At 40.4% G+C, this 14,048-nt stretch overlaps 1 protein-coding gene across 2 annotated transcripts; it reads right to left on the bottom strand.

Annotated features, from left to right (window-relative positions):
• Window positions 1-229: 229 nt before the first annotated feature.
• cnga3a (cyclic nucleotide gated channel subunit alpha 3a) lies at window positions 230-8,369 on the bottom strand. Of its 2 annotated transcripts, XM_040039842.1 has the most exons (9): window positions 7,977-8,369; window positions 6,426-6,551; window positions 6,210-6,299; window positions 4,692-4,865; window positions 3,798-3,857; window positions 3,143-3,355; window positions 2,923-3,024; window positions 2,743-2,849; window positions 230-2,641 (listed from the first exon to the last, which is right to left on the bottom strand). In XM_040039842.1, exons 2-9 carry the CDS (start codon window positions 6,518-6,520, stop codon window positions 1,245-1,247), a joined length of 2,238 nt encoding a protein of 745 aa, XP_039895776.1. In that variant the 5' UTR covers window positions 6,521-6,551; window positions 7,977-8,369; the 3' UTR covers window positions 230-1,244. The 2 variants fall into 2 exon arrangements, with proteins under 2 accessions (XP_039895776.1, XP_039895775.1); XM_040039841.1 differs by lacking the exons at window positions 3,143-3,355; window positions 3,798-3,857 and having other exon boundaries at window positions 7,977-8,365.
• Between the last annotated feature and the right edge of the window lie 5,679 nt (window positions 8,370-14,048).

Genomic DNA, 14,048 nt, shown 5'->3' with positions numbered 1-14,048 from the left:
ACTTTTCACAAAACATGGTGATAATGGTTCAGTCGAGAGAGTGGTGCAAGATCACATTTATGTGTATCTGTGAGAAAGAACTGAGCAGTTAAATAAGAGATGATGTGTTATCACTTGACCTCTGAGTTGCTTTTCTGCTGCACTTGAGTGGTCAAAGTAGATGTTAGACTTTTAAAGGGCAATTCAGCTCTGAGGGGAAATGTTAAACAAATATTCTTTGATTTTATTGGCAACCACATTCATGGAAAGACTCATAACTCATGCAGTTCTCTGTGACATGCTGGTTATCAGCTTCTGCATCCATCAGCCACCCACTTTTTAAGGGTTGATCAGCGATGAAGCTGATCTTTGAGAATGTTTTTAGTGTGGTCCATCCAGGAAAGGATCATCATCAGCCATGATTTGGAAGCAGATATTCAGGATGTCTTATAGAACTGAGGAAATTACGGAGATCAAGGCTGATTTATTTCCAACTTAAACTTGAAACTTGTGAAATGCTTGTGTTTCTTCATTATGTCATAGAAACATGGTTTAAAAAAAAAAAAAAAAAAAGTTTCCAAAACACAAAATTTGTGCTACTGACAAAACTTTAGAACAGGAAAAGCATGACATTTATGTACCTTTAATCACATAGCTTGGCTGAAAAAAAAAAAAAGAAGAAGAGGTATTTCACAGTTTTCTGTGGACCAGGAAGTTTTCAAAGGGTTTTCAGGGGTTTTAAAGTCAGCAGCAACACTTTAATGATCCTCAGTTACAACAGATTTAAAAAACTGTGAGTTCCCCGTGTTCATTCACCCACAACATGACAATGTACCAGTATAAAGTGAATGTTATATGAACACTTTAATGTTTATTCACATATTAGATTTACAGCCGATAGCCGACAGTAACTTATCAACAGCACTGACATTTCACTTTGTACATTTTTAAGCAGTGTAAAATGGATGTGTCAGCTGCATTTTTACTTCACAAATAGATCAATATGGAAGAAAAAGATTTTCTGGGACAAAAATGGTTCTACTATTATGAAAATCTTTTTTTTTTTCCAACACGCTTAGTAGTTTTATATATGAAAAATATGAAATTGGCTGTCAGTCGTAGCATACACACAGAAATATACATTTGCTGTACACAGTTTGACACATTATACTGATAATAAACATGCTGTATAAATGGATATGAATGTGGGCCTTTAAAAAGTGACACTCCCTCGTGTGCTGTAAAGTTCTCAAGTGTCTCTTGCGTTACTGGACCTTTTTGTCTTTGTCGGCCACCACCTCAGACAGATCCTCTGGTTTTATGGATTTCACTTTGTTCTCCATCGCTGACACTCTTTGCTTCATTCTTGTCGAGTTGAACGTGAACTCCGCCATCAGCTGGGCGAACTTGGTCTGCATGGTGTCCAGATTGCTCTGCAGTTTAACGATCTTCTCCTCTATGTCCTTGGGGTCGGCGCCGGCATTGGCGACCGCCTCGTCGATCAGGTTGTCCTTCATCAGGATGGCTTTCCCCTTCTCTTCTAGAGCCTTCTTGGCATCTGGATACTCGGTGAGGGCTTCCATCAAGTCGTCCTTGGAAAGGGCAAAGAGGTCAGAGTAACCCACGCTTCTAATGTTGGCCGTTCTTCTGTTGCCCGCTTTACTGCCCTTGATACCCAAGATGCTGATTTCACCAAAGTATGCGCCATCGCTCAGCACTACAAACTGAGTCACTCCATCGTCAGCCACCACCGCTAGCTTCCCTTCCTTGATGATGTACATCTCCCTGCCAATATCCCCTTTCTTACAGATGTAATCTCCAGGGCTAAACACTTGTGGCTGCAGCTTGAGCACCAGTTCAATCAACAAACCGGCTTCGCAGTCCTGAAAAATCCGCACTTTCTTCAGCGTATCCAAATGGACATTGATGGCAATCTCAGCCTTTAGCTTGTCCGGGAGAGTTTTTAAAACTTCCTTTTCATCGCAGGTTTTCTTCTCAGTCCACAGGTAGTCAAACCACTTGATGACCCTGGCCTCCAGGTCTTTGGTGACCTTTCGAAACTGCATGTACTGCTTTATGGAGTCAATCTTCGCCTGGAACTCAGCACGAGAGGCGTTCATGTTGGAGATCATAGCGCCAACGTTACCGACAATACTGGCAAAAATCAGCACACCAGTGAGGAAGTCGGCAATAACAAAGAGGTATTCAACATCCCTGACAGGTGCGGGGGTCTCTCCAATAGTGGTGAGGGTCAGCGTGGACCAGTATAGGGAGTAGATGTACTTTCTTGCCAAGCGGCCGTGATCTGGGTGGCTGATATTGGGGTAAACCCAAGTGTCCGACCCAAATCCGATGGTTTTTGAAATGGCAAAGAATAAACAAGCGTTCCAATGGATGATAATAAGAATGTAAAGCACAAGATTGCTGATACGGAACATGTTTGGAAAGCTTGTTCTGGTTTCAGTCCTCTCGAAAAACTCAAAAAGCCTTGGCAGTTTGCAAAGGCGGTTTAATCTGAATTCCGGGTTGTTGATTCCATATTTCAGAAACAGCAGATCAGTGGGTATCATTGCAATCATGTCGTATTTGAATTGAGAAGTTGTTCTGTATTTATCTCTCAGTTTTTTGGAATCTTTTACCAGCAGGCCTTGTTCCAGGTAACCTGAGGGACAAACACCAAATTAGAAGCCAGATCTTGTGCTACAGTACAGCCTAATTGGTGTACAAAAACATCCTTTCTGTAAATGCCGTCAGGAATCTGACCTGTTCTTGATCTGACAAATGTGTCTGCGTAGTAGATGAGGTCTGTGGTGTAGTCCAGGATTAGCCATAAATGTATATACGACTCCTGGAGTTCATTAAAGCAGGCCCTAAAATACAAGGAGAACAAATAAGTCAATGCTCCTTTAAGTGAATAATTATTAATATGTGAAGGATGCCTACCTCGTTATGACCATCATTAGGTTATAAAACACGGGGCCTGCAATGACGGAGAGCCACTTGTAGTACTGATCTGTAGCGGGATCCATAATCCAGATTTCTTTCCTGAAACCAGCAAAGCATCAGAACGTGTTTAATGTTGCACAGAGATGAAAGTGACAGATGTGGTTTCTGTAGTTAAATTTACCAGCTGCCGCAGACTCTGAATTTAACGGGTACTTACGGTGGCTCTTCTTTCTTTTTATCATCTTTCTTATCATCTTTCTTCTCGTCTTTTTTCTCATCCTTCTTCTCGTCTTTTTTCTCATCCTTCTTCTCGTCTTTTTTCTCATCTTTCTTTTCCTCTTCCTTCTTGTCCCCATCCTTCTTCTCTTCATCTTTTTTCTCCTCCTTTTTCTCATCTTTTTTAATCTCCTCTTTTTTGTCCTCTTTTTTGCTACGGATTACAAGTTTAGTGTTTTTATAGTGGTGAAAAAGGACGGAGGTGGTCTATGAAGGACTGCTAGAAGACTAGAAAGCTACCTTGAAAGGAGTCTACAGAGACGATTCATTTGGATTCATGGTGCAGGTCATACGTTTGTCCAGCAGATGGCATCATACTACAGGTATTTTATTTTAAGCACACTTTATGACCTTACAGTTCCTTATGTGAACTTCCCCAAAGTTGGATCACAATAATCCACATCATGACTTCCAACAAAACCCTTGAGGTGGGTAAAGGGGTGGGAGGCACAGCATAGAGAAGCGGAGGATGTGAAGACATGGTTCAAGGAGTTTGGTGCTAACATAGCTATGCTACGTGCCGTTGTAGCTACAACAAATATCGATAATGTCCACTTCTAAAGGAAACTCTTTTCTATTTTCTGACACACACTTACTCGTCTGTGTTGTTGCAGTTATTCATGTTGTAAGTAGCCAGCGGCCACTTACTGGCAAGGCTTTTGGAAAGAAAGACAATTTTTTTTCTTTTTACTTTCTTTTTGCATGAGGCTTCTCATTCATCATATAAATGTGATATTTTTATGGCAAAACCCCTTCTTTTCTTTTAGGTTACACACATTCCTATTGGTTGGGAGGGTGTTCAAAAAAATTGTTTATGATCTATCTTCACCCTGATCTTTGAATGGGGTAAAAGGGAATGGGGAGCTAGCTTTTGGCTATTAGCTTCCCCACTGTTAGCTGTGACATTAACTTTCTTGTTTAAGATATTAAAGCATTGTTTTAACCGTTCATAAAAAAATAAAAGCTAAATTATACTGTAAATAGTTTGAAATGAGATGCGTGCTTGGGCTCAGGAACACATCTGAAAGCACATCTTTCAATAAACAAATTGCTGTTTTTTCTATAAAGAAAAAAGAACATCCATTTAGAAACTCTGGCCTTCTTTGGGCCTATAAAACTGTTCAGTGATCTAATCAATACAAATTTTAAATTCTTTTTTGGACGTTCCAAGACCACGGGCTCAACCTCGACAGGTATCGGGTCGAGCAACATGCTTTCAGTTTTCAGGTAAAGTTGTGCACATTTCCACAGGAATCTTGAACCACAATGTGGACGTTATTACAGCAACATGGCTCTCCAAGCAAAGAGTCTGTGTGCTAAACGACTAAACATTAGCCACAATATGAAACTTTTTTGGAAACGGGGCCCTGAGTAAAGTGTCCTGTTTGTCCAGTTTTGTGTTAAATCATTCAAACATTAGAAACCATAACTGCTATGGCTCGAGAAAACTCTTAAACTGACCACAGCAGCTCTCACCACACCACGCTTACTTTCTCTTACGGACTGCGTCGTGATGCCCCGCAGACTGAGCACTGCTGCGTAGACTGGACGTGTCTTTGAGCTCTGGGCCTCTGAAGCGGTCGAGGAACGAGTCGTGTCTCTCTTGTTCAGGCTTCACTCTGTGAGACGCCCAATTCCGTAGCATGAAGAAGAAGTAAGACAGTCTAGAGAGTCAGCGGGAGGTAAAAACAGCACAAAGTGACACCAGTCTAGGCTAGAAACCATCAACAGTCATGTCAAAGGTAAATACCCACAGTGGAAGAAACATTCAGATCCTTTACTTGGAGGCTATCCGTAAAATAAAGCATCTACCATTAGACACTTGGTTTGTCTGTCAGTGGTTCTCACTCATCCAGGCCATGGTTGTCTAAAGTGCTTGAGTAAAAGGCAGCCAGAGTTCTTTTTAGTTCCTGAAGATCTTTCATCCTCTCCAGTACTCAAAACTGACTGGGAGTCCTGGGTATTTAACCTCCTGCTGGGTCTTCACCTTAGAGGGGAAGCCAACACATCAGACATGTCACAGAGAAGACAGTTGGCTTGAGAGAGGAGTAAAGGAGGCCACCTACATCCAGCTGCCATAGCTGGCCAGAGGTGGTGGTCTATAACACCAACTATCAGCTACTTCAAACTTAGTCCTGAGGTCCCCTTCCAGGTGATCAAACCACCATTCACACCTTCACCTGTGCGACTCTAACAACTCACATGATGGTAGAGTGGAGCAACGTCTGAAGAAGCCCCTCAGACTGAGAGATGAATTGGAAAGAACTCTGTTTCCTTCGCCTCAAGCACTTCAGACTTTTCAAACTGTGGTTCATGCTCTTTCAGTGTCAGATGATGAATTTCAGTAATTAAGTAAACTTTTATGTTTAGTTTCATTTAGTTTTCAAATCTAAGTTTGGTCTTGTCATATTTCTTTTGGATTAAAATGTTTAGTTTTCATATGTTTCAGTGCCAGTTTTGTTTTTAATTATTCTAATATAATCTCGTCAGTAAATATAACTTATTGTACAAACCAAAATCAGCTGTTTCTGAGGAGCATCATTTGAGAAGTCTTTCTTGGAATAACCCTTTACAGTAGTGTCTTTAACTTGGTGAAGTCATTATATCCAAAATATATCAACTTTGCATTAACATTAAATTTTTTTTTTTTTTTTTAGTTATTTATGTTTTTTTAATTTCTGGCTAATTTCAAAGTCATAACTCAGGAACAGAAGAGAAAATGTTGACATTTGGTCAAATACCGAATTGGAGACGGCAATAATTGGTGCCCAAACATGAAGCTATTCATTTGTGTGGGCAGATGTGCCTATAAACGAAAAGACAGACTGGCTGGTGCATGTGTATGTGTATGTTTGAGGCAGTACTTCTAACTTATCACCACCTGATAACCATTGGTTTGCTCATCAGCAGCATATTGCATTTCAGAATAGCTTAGGAGAAACTTCAGAATCGTTTCTTTCCACCTTTGGTAAATACCGGCTAATTTAAGCACTGCAGCTGGCATTTACCTGGCCATTGCCCCGGCGCCTGTAAATGAGTCTCTGTGGGACTCTGAGCGCAGTGCTCTGTCACAGTTGTCCCCACAAAGAGAGTGAACTCTGGAAGACAGCAGGAGGGGAATGATTATATTGACAAGACCTCATAAAACAAGTCAAGATGTCTCATTTCAGTCAGTTAAGGATCCAAAAGTCTCCCAAAAATCACCAGCAATGCTAACATCAGACCTGCTCTCCCCATTTTCAATAACACCGAGCTCATCGTCATTGGCGGACAGCCGCCTTCTCGCTGAAAAGGAGTTTTCACTGCAGACTTTCGCCATCTTCTCCTGCCTGGCTCTGCGGGCCTGGACACTGGGACACAGAAAAATCAGTGAAATGTGATGGGCTCATACGGGCCTGAAATCAAAGATCAGCAAAACAGTGACTCATGTGTTAATGTGTTTACCGAACGCCACTCTTCACTGTCTGTCTGAGAGTGGCACCTAAAAATACATCCCGATAATGACCTTAAACACTAAACAGGATCAGTGCGCTCTCTCTGTGAACCATCAGCTTGCTTTTAAAATAACTAAGCTATGGCTTACAGGGGCGCTGCAAATGTTCTTTGGTGTGCAGCGCGTTAAAGATTTGAACAAGAAGTAGACTACAACTGCAGGAGTGTGTAGAAGCTCTCCAGGATGTTTTGGAATGAATTAGAGAAAAAGACTCTTATTTTTATGTTTTTATGACCTCTTTAAAAAGTTATAACCAAAAACAAAAAGAGGGTAACAGGTGTGAGATTAAATCCTTTTTTGGTTTAAATTACTTTGTTGTTATGTATGTTTCTCTGTGTTTATTTTTATTTTTTAGTGGTGATGATGGTCAATACTGACTCACTGATCTCTGGGGAACAGCAATGTTTGTAACACGTGCACTCATGTAGATTAGTGCTAATACCAGGGGGTTAAGCAGTCCTCACTTAAATTAAATGACACTGACATTCGCCAAGAAGCCGAGAGCTCCAAGGGTGACGAAAGGTAAAAGCAGCAGGCCGTCTGTGAGTGTGAGTTACATCATATTCTGACACTGTGCATGGACACTGAGGGTCAGAAATCACGTAATGTGTTTTAGGGGATGAGTTTTAATCTGCATTGTCTTGCTTCCTTGGTTTCTACTGGGAGTCATCACACAGAAAAGTGTTATATATCAGGGAATTAAATATAAATTAACTAATAAAAATACACCAAATGCAAATAAACTAAACAAAAATAGAAACATAAAAAATACACAAAAATACAAATGCTTGCAAAGTTCTGGAAGGCTATAAAGGATATAAACATCACTTATAGCTTGAAACTTCCACACTAAAATCCACACTAACCTGCCTGTACCCTCATAAATGTACACAGTCTGACCGAGGTGAAGGAACTCATTGAAATCATACAACGCATACTGATGTGTTGATTTTTTTATCCCTGCAAAATGGATTGCTCTGCAAGGGTCAAAACAATCTCACGTGTTTGTTTTCATTAAAATATCCCATTCCTTAAGATGCACATGTCTTTATCTTTTACCAAAACCTTTATTAGAACCAAACATAAACCTTTGAAGTTGATTATTTGAGGGTTACAAGTTACACACAAGACAAGATTTAACGGGAAAATTCACTTTGAACTCACTATATCTATTATAACGCCCTGAAATGCTATGCACAATTGAAATATTTAATGCATTTTTTAAATATATAAACTGGATCTAAAGGTCAAATTATTGGAGATAGAAGAAGGAAAAAGTCACCTGTCTGACGCCTTTTCACGCAGATTTGTGCGAGGCTGCAATTCTCATACGATTCCTCCGATATAATCCCATCTTCCCACACAGAAAGAAGACTTCTTTCTTTCTTCTTTTAATCCACAGAAATATTTCCAAACGCTCTGACCCGTGAAAAAGTCGCTAAAAATACCGATACCGGCCGTCCATAATTGACCCCTGAGGTTCTGCTGCCCGAAGTCGGCGCACACTGAGCGGGCAGGTCTGAGATGAGAGGAGAGGGGAGGAGTCCCGTGCATCCTCCAGCTGCCATCACTGCTCACGGCAAACACAGTGCTCATGGGCCAGGCAGTGCTCGTAAAAATAGCTGCCAACGTTTTATTGTTTCTATTAAAAGCTTGCTGCAAAATCGTCAGAATTAAAAGTTCGAATTCGCAGTAGAAAATTCTCTGTTACTGGTGTGACATACAGGTCATCAGTGCTGCTGAAGTTTTGCCTTTGCAGTTTACTGAGCTCAAACATATGGCAAAGGGCCGCACAAACTGATGAACAAATGATCATGATGGTCATGATAAGAAAAAAACAAAACACTGACAGACTGAAACTGGGAGGTCTCCTGCTTTAAAGTCGCTTTTGTTTTTAGCCCATCCACACAGACCTCCTCCTTATGGCATTTTTGTGCTTCACAAATTCCATCACGTTACTTTTCGATGTTGCGATAAAACAGGAATCATTGTATGTGGAGGCATGCATCTCAGGGGAAAAAGCTTGTTTCTGTTTTGTAACTTCTTCGTCATTTTAAGAGTCGGAAAGTAAGGTTATTTGCATTCAGTATCACATTTCAAATTTCAAAGAACGAACATGGCGAAGGTGAAAACATTCAGATCGAGCCTTGGTAAACTTCACTCATCAATAGGTGACATCACAGTAGCTACAATTATCTTTTAAACTATCTGTGGTATACATGCAACCAGTGGTGTGAACCACAGACAAAAATGGACTCATGTGCTCAGGTAGCATACAGGTAGATGTTATTGGCGATGGGCTTCATGTGATGACTCCATGGTGACATTATCACAGGGTCCTAGGGGAAGGAGGAAATTTAAAGTAATATCAGTGAAGCAATCGCTGAGGGAGGAGGTGCTACTGAAGGTTTAGCCAAATATTACAGCTGTGAATGCCTACAGAAAAACAGAAGTGGTCCAAGGTCAGAGCCTTGAGGTATCCCCAATGAGAGGAGCAGATATGACTTTCATATGTATACAGAAATGAACAGGGAGTCTGTCACCTGATGAACAATAATGTGGGTGAACAAAGAGAGAGGCATCATTATGCTCACTCTGCCACATAGCCCCGCCTCCACTCATACATCACCTGCACACATAAGGTTAAAAGAAAAATCCCTTGGCAATATACGGAGCTTCAGTTCTAATCCCAGATTAGACTTGAGCACCTATTTCAGCCAGCTAATGCTCCCTTGGGGCAGGGGAACATTTTATCTTCTATGGGAATAATTTAGAGATAAAAATTTAATATTACTTTTTTTAAAAACTGACATATGTTTGTGTATTTTAACCAACACGTGACAAATGCAGCGAAATTGTATGCGAGTATTTTATTTTTCTGTATTTCAGCTGAGAGAACTATCGGTGTATTGTGTGCTATTTGTGTCTCATCAAAAGCATTTGTGAACTGCCAACACATTTTCAGCCTCTAAAATTATTATTTTTAAATTATAATTCATGTTATTATAATTATTTTAAAGTCATCACATTTAGCTTGATTGAACTTGAGATCTTTTAGATTTTAAAGCTGTTTTATTTTTAACTGTTAGTTAACTTAAATATAATTTAACTGTTAAATAATATTTTCATTTGGACAGCAGAGATGAAAAACTTGTGGATTTTGCTGTGTTTCGTCTGCCAGAAGAAACACAGGGATTTAGCTATGTAATAGACTTTGGGATTGTCCTTAGAGTGGCTTTAGGGCAATCCAGATACACAGAACAGGTGATTATGGTGTACAAAGAGGGGTTGGCCAGTGGGATCATTACTTTCACTAAGTCTCTCAGATGACAGACCAAACATAAAGTTAGTTTTTTGTTTGATTCCAGTTCAGTGTTGTGGTGAACCGGTCGAGCAGTGACTCTCTCGGTCCGCACGCCTCATTAGGTTTACTGTCCAGGTGCACCGGGATCTGTGAAAAGCGTCTTTAGTTCTCTGCCAGGAGGCACATGGTAATTACTGCATGCTAAACCCTGTCAGAGTGCAATTGTCTCTTGCATGTTGGCTTGACTGTGCATTTCCAAGTCAATCAGACAGGCATCAAATTCATTTACAGCCCTCAGCCAGTCATCGACGAGCTGAATATAAACTGAGGTGAACAGTCTCTAATCAGACCTGATTACCAGCTGGCAGCACGCTCGCTCTGAGCTAAACAAGAAGAGGGGAACAGTCCCAAATAAAGAGGATCAGATGACCCGTGGAGAGTGTTGCAGCCAAACTGCTGGTATACAGCAGCTTTTGTTAGGCTGACCTAAAGCCTGACCAGGACCATCAGCTTCCATCAACATCTTCATGTCCCAGATTGGTTCATTTCACCTGATTTTAAGTGCTTCTCATTATAAAAACATGAAACTCAGCAAAGAAACTGGTTTGCAAACTCATTTAAACAATGACCTAAGCAAACATGAAAAGGGACCAAAATCAAGGAATAAACAAATGTTGTTTTTACGCATAACATCTAATTTAGCAACAAACCCATTTTAAATGGTATCTTCTGGCACTTTGTTACTAGCAGCATGTCACAAAAACACAACACACATTTGTTTCCATTTCTTGTGGCTCGTTTTGTGTCCTTATCCATTTTAACCCACATGAAGCCATTTTTATGGCCTCCACTGCCATTAGTTATTTTACTATGTTTTGCATTATCGTCCCATTACTTTAGTTATTTTAACTAATACAGTTGCATACGCTCCAGGCCTGAGAGGGTGTGTGCAGCATCCTCAGGCTGCTACAGATGGGAGCTTCCTGCTTTTCTTTATGAAAAGATACAGTAAAGCCTGAGCCAATATCTAACTCCATATCAAGGTTCATTTGTTCTCCTGAAACAGCTCCATGGATGCATTTGTTTTTAATTCACATGTACCTTGTACTTGTTAAGTTCTCCAGTCTTTCCATTTACCAGCTGCCATTCGGCAGCCCAGCACAGCACAGCCCAGACCTTTTTCTCAAGGTTTTCTTATCTGTTGTCCACATTAAATAGACTATGAATAAAGCTCAGCACATACTAATTGAAAATACGTGAGTTTAAATGTGACTGTTGATCTGCAGAAGATGCCGAGCACCAACAAAGCTGTGCACCAGGCACATGGCCAAAAACATGCTCCTAATCAGAGAGCAGCTGAATAATACCAGGAGACAGTGGGAGAGAGTGAAAATGACCAAAGTCCACTGCAGAATTAGCCTAGAAACCCTCTGAGTGGATTTTCATTTTGCTTGCTTCACTCATTATTCACTTGTTTGAATGAACAGTATCACTGAAGAATGAAGCTGAGGGCCGTTAGCCTGAGCTCGGGGCCTGCAACAGGATAACAAGATTAAGCTAATATAAAGAAACCGAAGGACAGCAGCCCCCTGAGGCTATTCTTGAGCTAAATGGTGCTTTTCATGTTAAACATGCTGATGTGTTTGGGTTTATTGCCATATAAAACCATCATATATACTGAGCAAATTACAATATAGCTGAAGATTATGAGTGTTTTTATCTATTTGGTTAAATGTTGAACAAATTTGACCAAAAGATGGCAGCAAGTTAAAAACTGTGGATCAGATTGATATTTTTGTCTTCAGTCTACGCAATAGATCCCCACACCAAAACCAGACATCCACCGTATGGTTTGCTGAGTCCCACTGTTTCTACCAGTGCTTCTCCAGCTACTTGTAATTCCCCTGTTTGTTTGTTTTTAACCTACTGGAAGAGAATGGATGATTTGGTGTTTTGGTGGTAAAATGGTGCAGAGATGTCACCGCCAAAACAGCAGCACAAGTATAACTGCTAGCATCTGCAATGTCCACCTACTCGGGTGTTAAATTAAACACAAATGCACAAATTAAGACTCATAAAATAGAGAGAGAGAGTTTTTTGCAATGCTCTGCATGTACACATATATACAAATCTTATCAGACTACTGGGTATATTTATTTACTTATTATGGCACAAGCATAAACTTCAGAAAGGAAAACACAAAAGAAAGAGCAACATTTTGTGGGATTACAAGGTTCTACTAAGGTTTAGTAGACTAAATGAAGTCCGCCTTCCTTTGATTCGTCACCCATCTGCACACAATAAGCAGGGCCTCAGATGTGTCATGGCAGCCGATATCAGCTCAAGTGTCCGTGGCGCTGCCGTGGGTCCTCTTGTTCTGATTAGCTGCAGCCTGTTCATCAGTTGCTGGAGATAAGTACCTTCACTCGTCTGTATTTCATACCAAACAGAGGAGATGATTTATCCTCCTCCAAGCACTTAGCCTACACAGAGTTTCTATGACAACCTGAAGGAAACTTGTGTGGGCCTTTAGGGCTGCATTAATAAGTACAGCTGCACATTGCTGTGGAAATGCAGATTAACAGAATTCAGAGGCAGCACAGAGACCTTCCTGACCCTCTGACCTTCTCTCAGGAGACTTTCAGTTGTAAATAGTATTTCTAAGAGGTAATACAAAAGAAAAATAGTATGGAGAGGGCATCATGCCTTTACATTTTCTAAAATGTGCTGATCCTCTTCGAAGCTCTCTGATCACCAAATCACACCAACAGTCAACTCAAGTGGCTTTATATTGTAAAGGAAAGACCCTCAGAGAAGCCCAGAAGAGAAACCACTTGGCGACAGTGGGAAGGAAAAACTCTCTTTTAACAGGAAGAACCCTCCAGCAGAACCAGGCTCAAGGAGGTTAAAGACGCTGTTTTATAATCCACTCATAATCAGTTATTTTACCTGTGCCCCAATCAGCTGCTGTTTATTCAGTTTGCACTCGCAATCAGTGGACCACACAAGTGTTTGTGTACGTGATTCACATCAAAATCACAAGAGAATTTCATTCATTGAGCTCCTTGACAACACTGATTTCACAAACAGAGAATGAAGACTTCGGTCTAAAAAAATCTAAAGAATGTTTTGCAATCATGTCAACATGAACTAGAAAGTCACAGGAATGAATGCATCCTGAACAGGAAGACTGGAGGGTGTTTGAGGGAAAGGCCACATCAATCCACATCCACATCACTTCATGATGTGGCTTTTGCTTTAAGTGCATGAGTGTACGTGCCTTAATTGCAACAGTGTGCCATGTTCCGATGGCTGCTTCCAGCAAGATAACAGACCGTGTCACAAAACTCAAGTATTATAAAACTGATATCTTAAGCTAGTTTCTTGACAATAAGTTCACTGTGCTCAAATCTCCTCCACACACATCAGATATCCAGCCTAGCCTAAGCTAGGCTAGTAAGGTTTTAGAATGAAAACTTTATCTAGTGTTTGTAATTTTACACATAGTGCTTTAGGTTTATGTATGCAGTGGAAATACTGTGCAAAAAGCCACTAAACCTTAAAGAGGCTCAGAATGTCATTTGCCTTTAAAATGCAGTGCTAGTCTTTTTCACATCTTATTTTAATCAGATTTATGCAGATTTAGCCTAAAAGCTTTTACTCCTCCCTGCTCATCTTAAATTTTTGTATACAGTTTTTCTGTAGGGAAAATAAGGGTGATGACATGATTTCAGGACCCTGTTTACTCTCATAGTGTGAGCAGCTCGAGGAGCTGTGGGTATTACATGTCTGCCCTCTGTTGGAGGCTTGTGAGATTAAACACACTCATTTGATGATTACATTAGATTAGATTATATAAAACTTTATTAATCGGTCAGGTGGGTTCCAGGTGGGGAAATTCAGTTTCTAGTAGCACAACACCAATGGAAGTTGCATGTTACAGAGTTGGAATACCAAATAAAGGGGAATGAAAGAGTGCGAATATAAGCATAAATGTAGCATATATACATATTTTCAGGTAGGTGTGTCTCTCTCTTCCACATTAAGCTT

The sequence above is a fragment of the Simochromis diagramma genome, unplaced genomic scaffold, assembly GCF_900408965.1.
Source record: "Simochromis diagramma unplaced genomic scaffold, fSimDia1.1 OVJJ01000026.1, whole genome shotgun sequence".
NCBI lineage: Eukaryota > Metazoa > Chordata > Actinopteri > Cichliformes > Cichlidae > Simochromis > Simochromis diagramma.
This window is presented reverse-complemented; position numbering and strand designations above follow the sequence as displayed.

Coding starts and splice junctions, on each gene's coding strand:
- cnga3a (XM_040039842.1), bottom strand. CDS start 6,520: ATGGCGAAAGTCTGCAGTGAAAACTCCTTTTCAGCGAGAAGGCGGCTG. Junction 3,858..4,691: donor GACGCAGTCCGTAAGAGAAA/GTAAGCGTGGTG, acceptor TCTTTCCAAAAG/CCTTGCCAGTAAGTGGCCGC. Junction 2,850..2,922: donor CTAATGATGGTCATAACGAG/GTAGGCATCCTT, acceptor CTTGTATTTTAG/GGCCTGCTTTAATGAACTCC.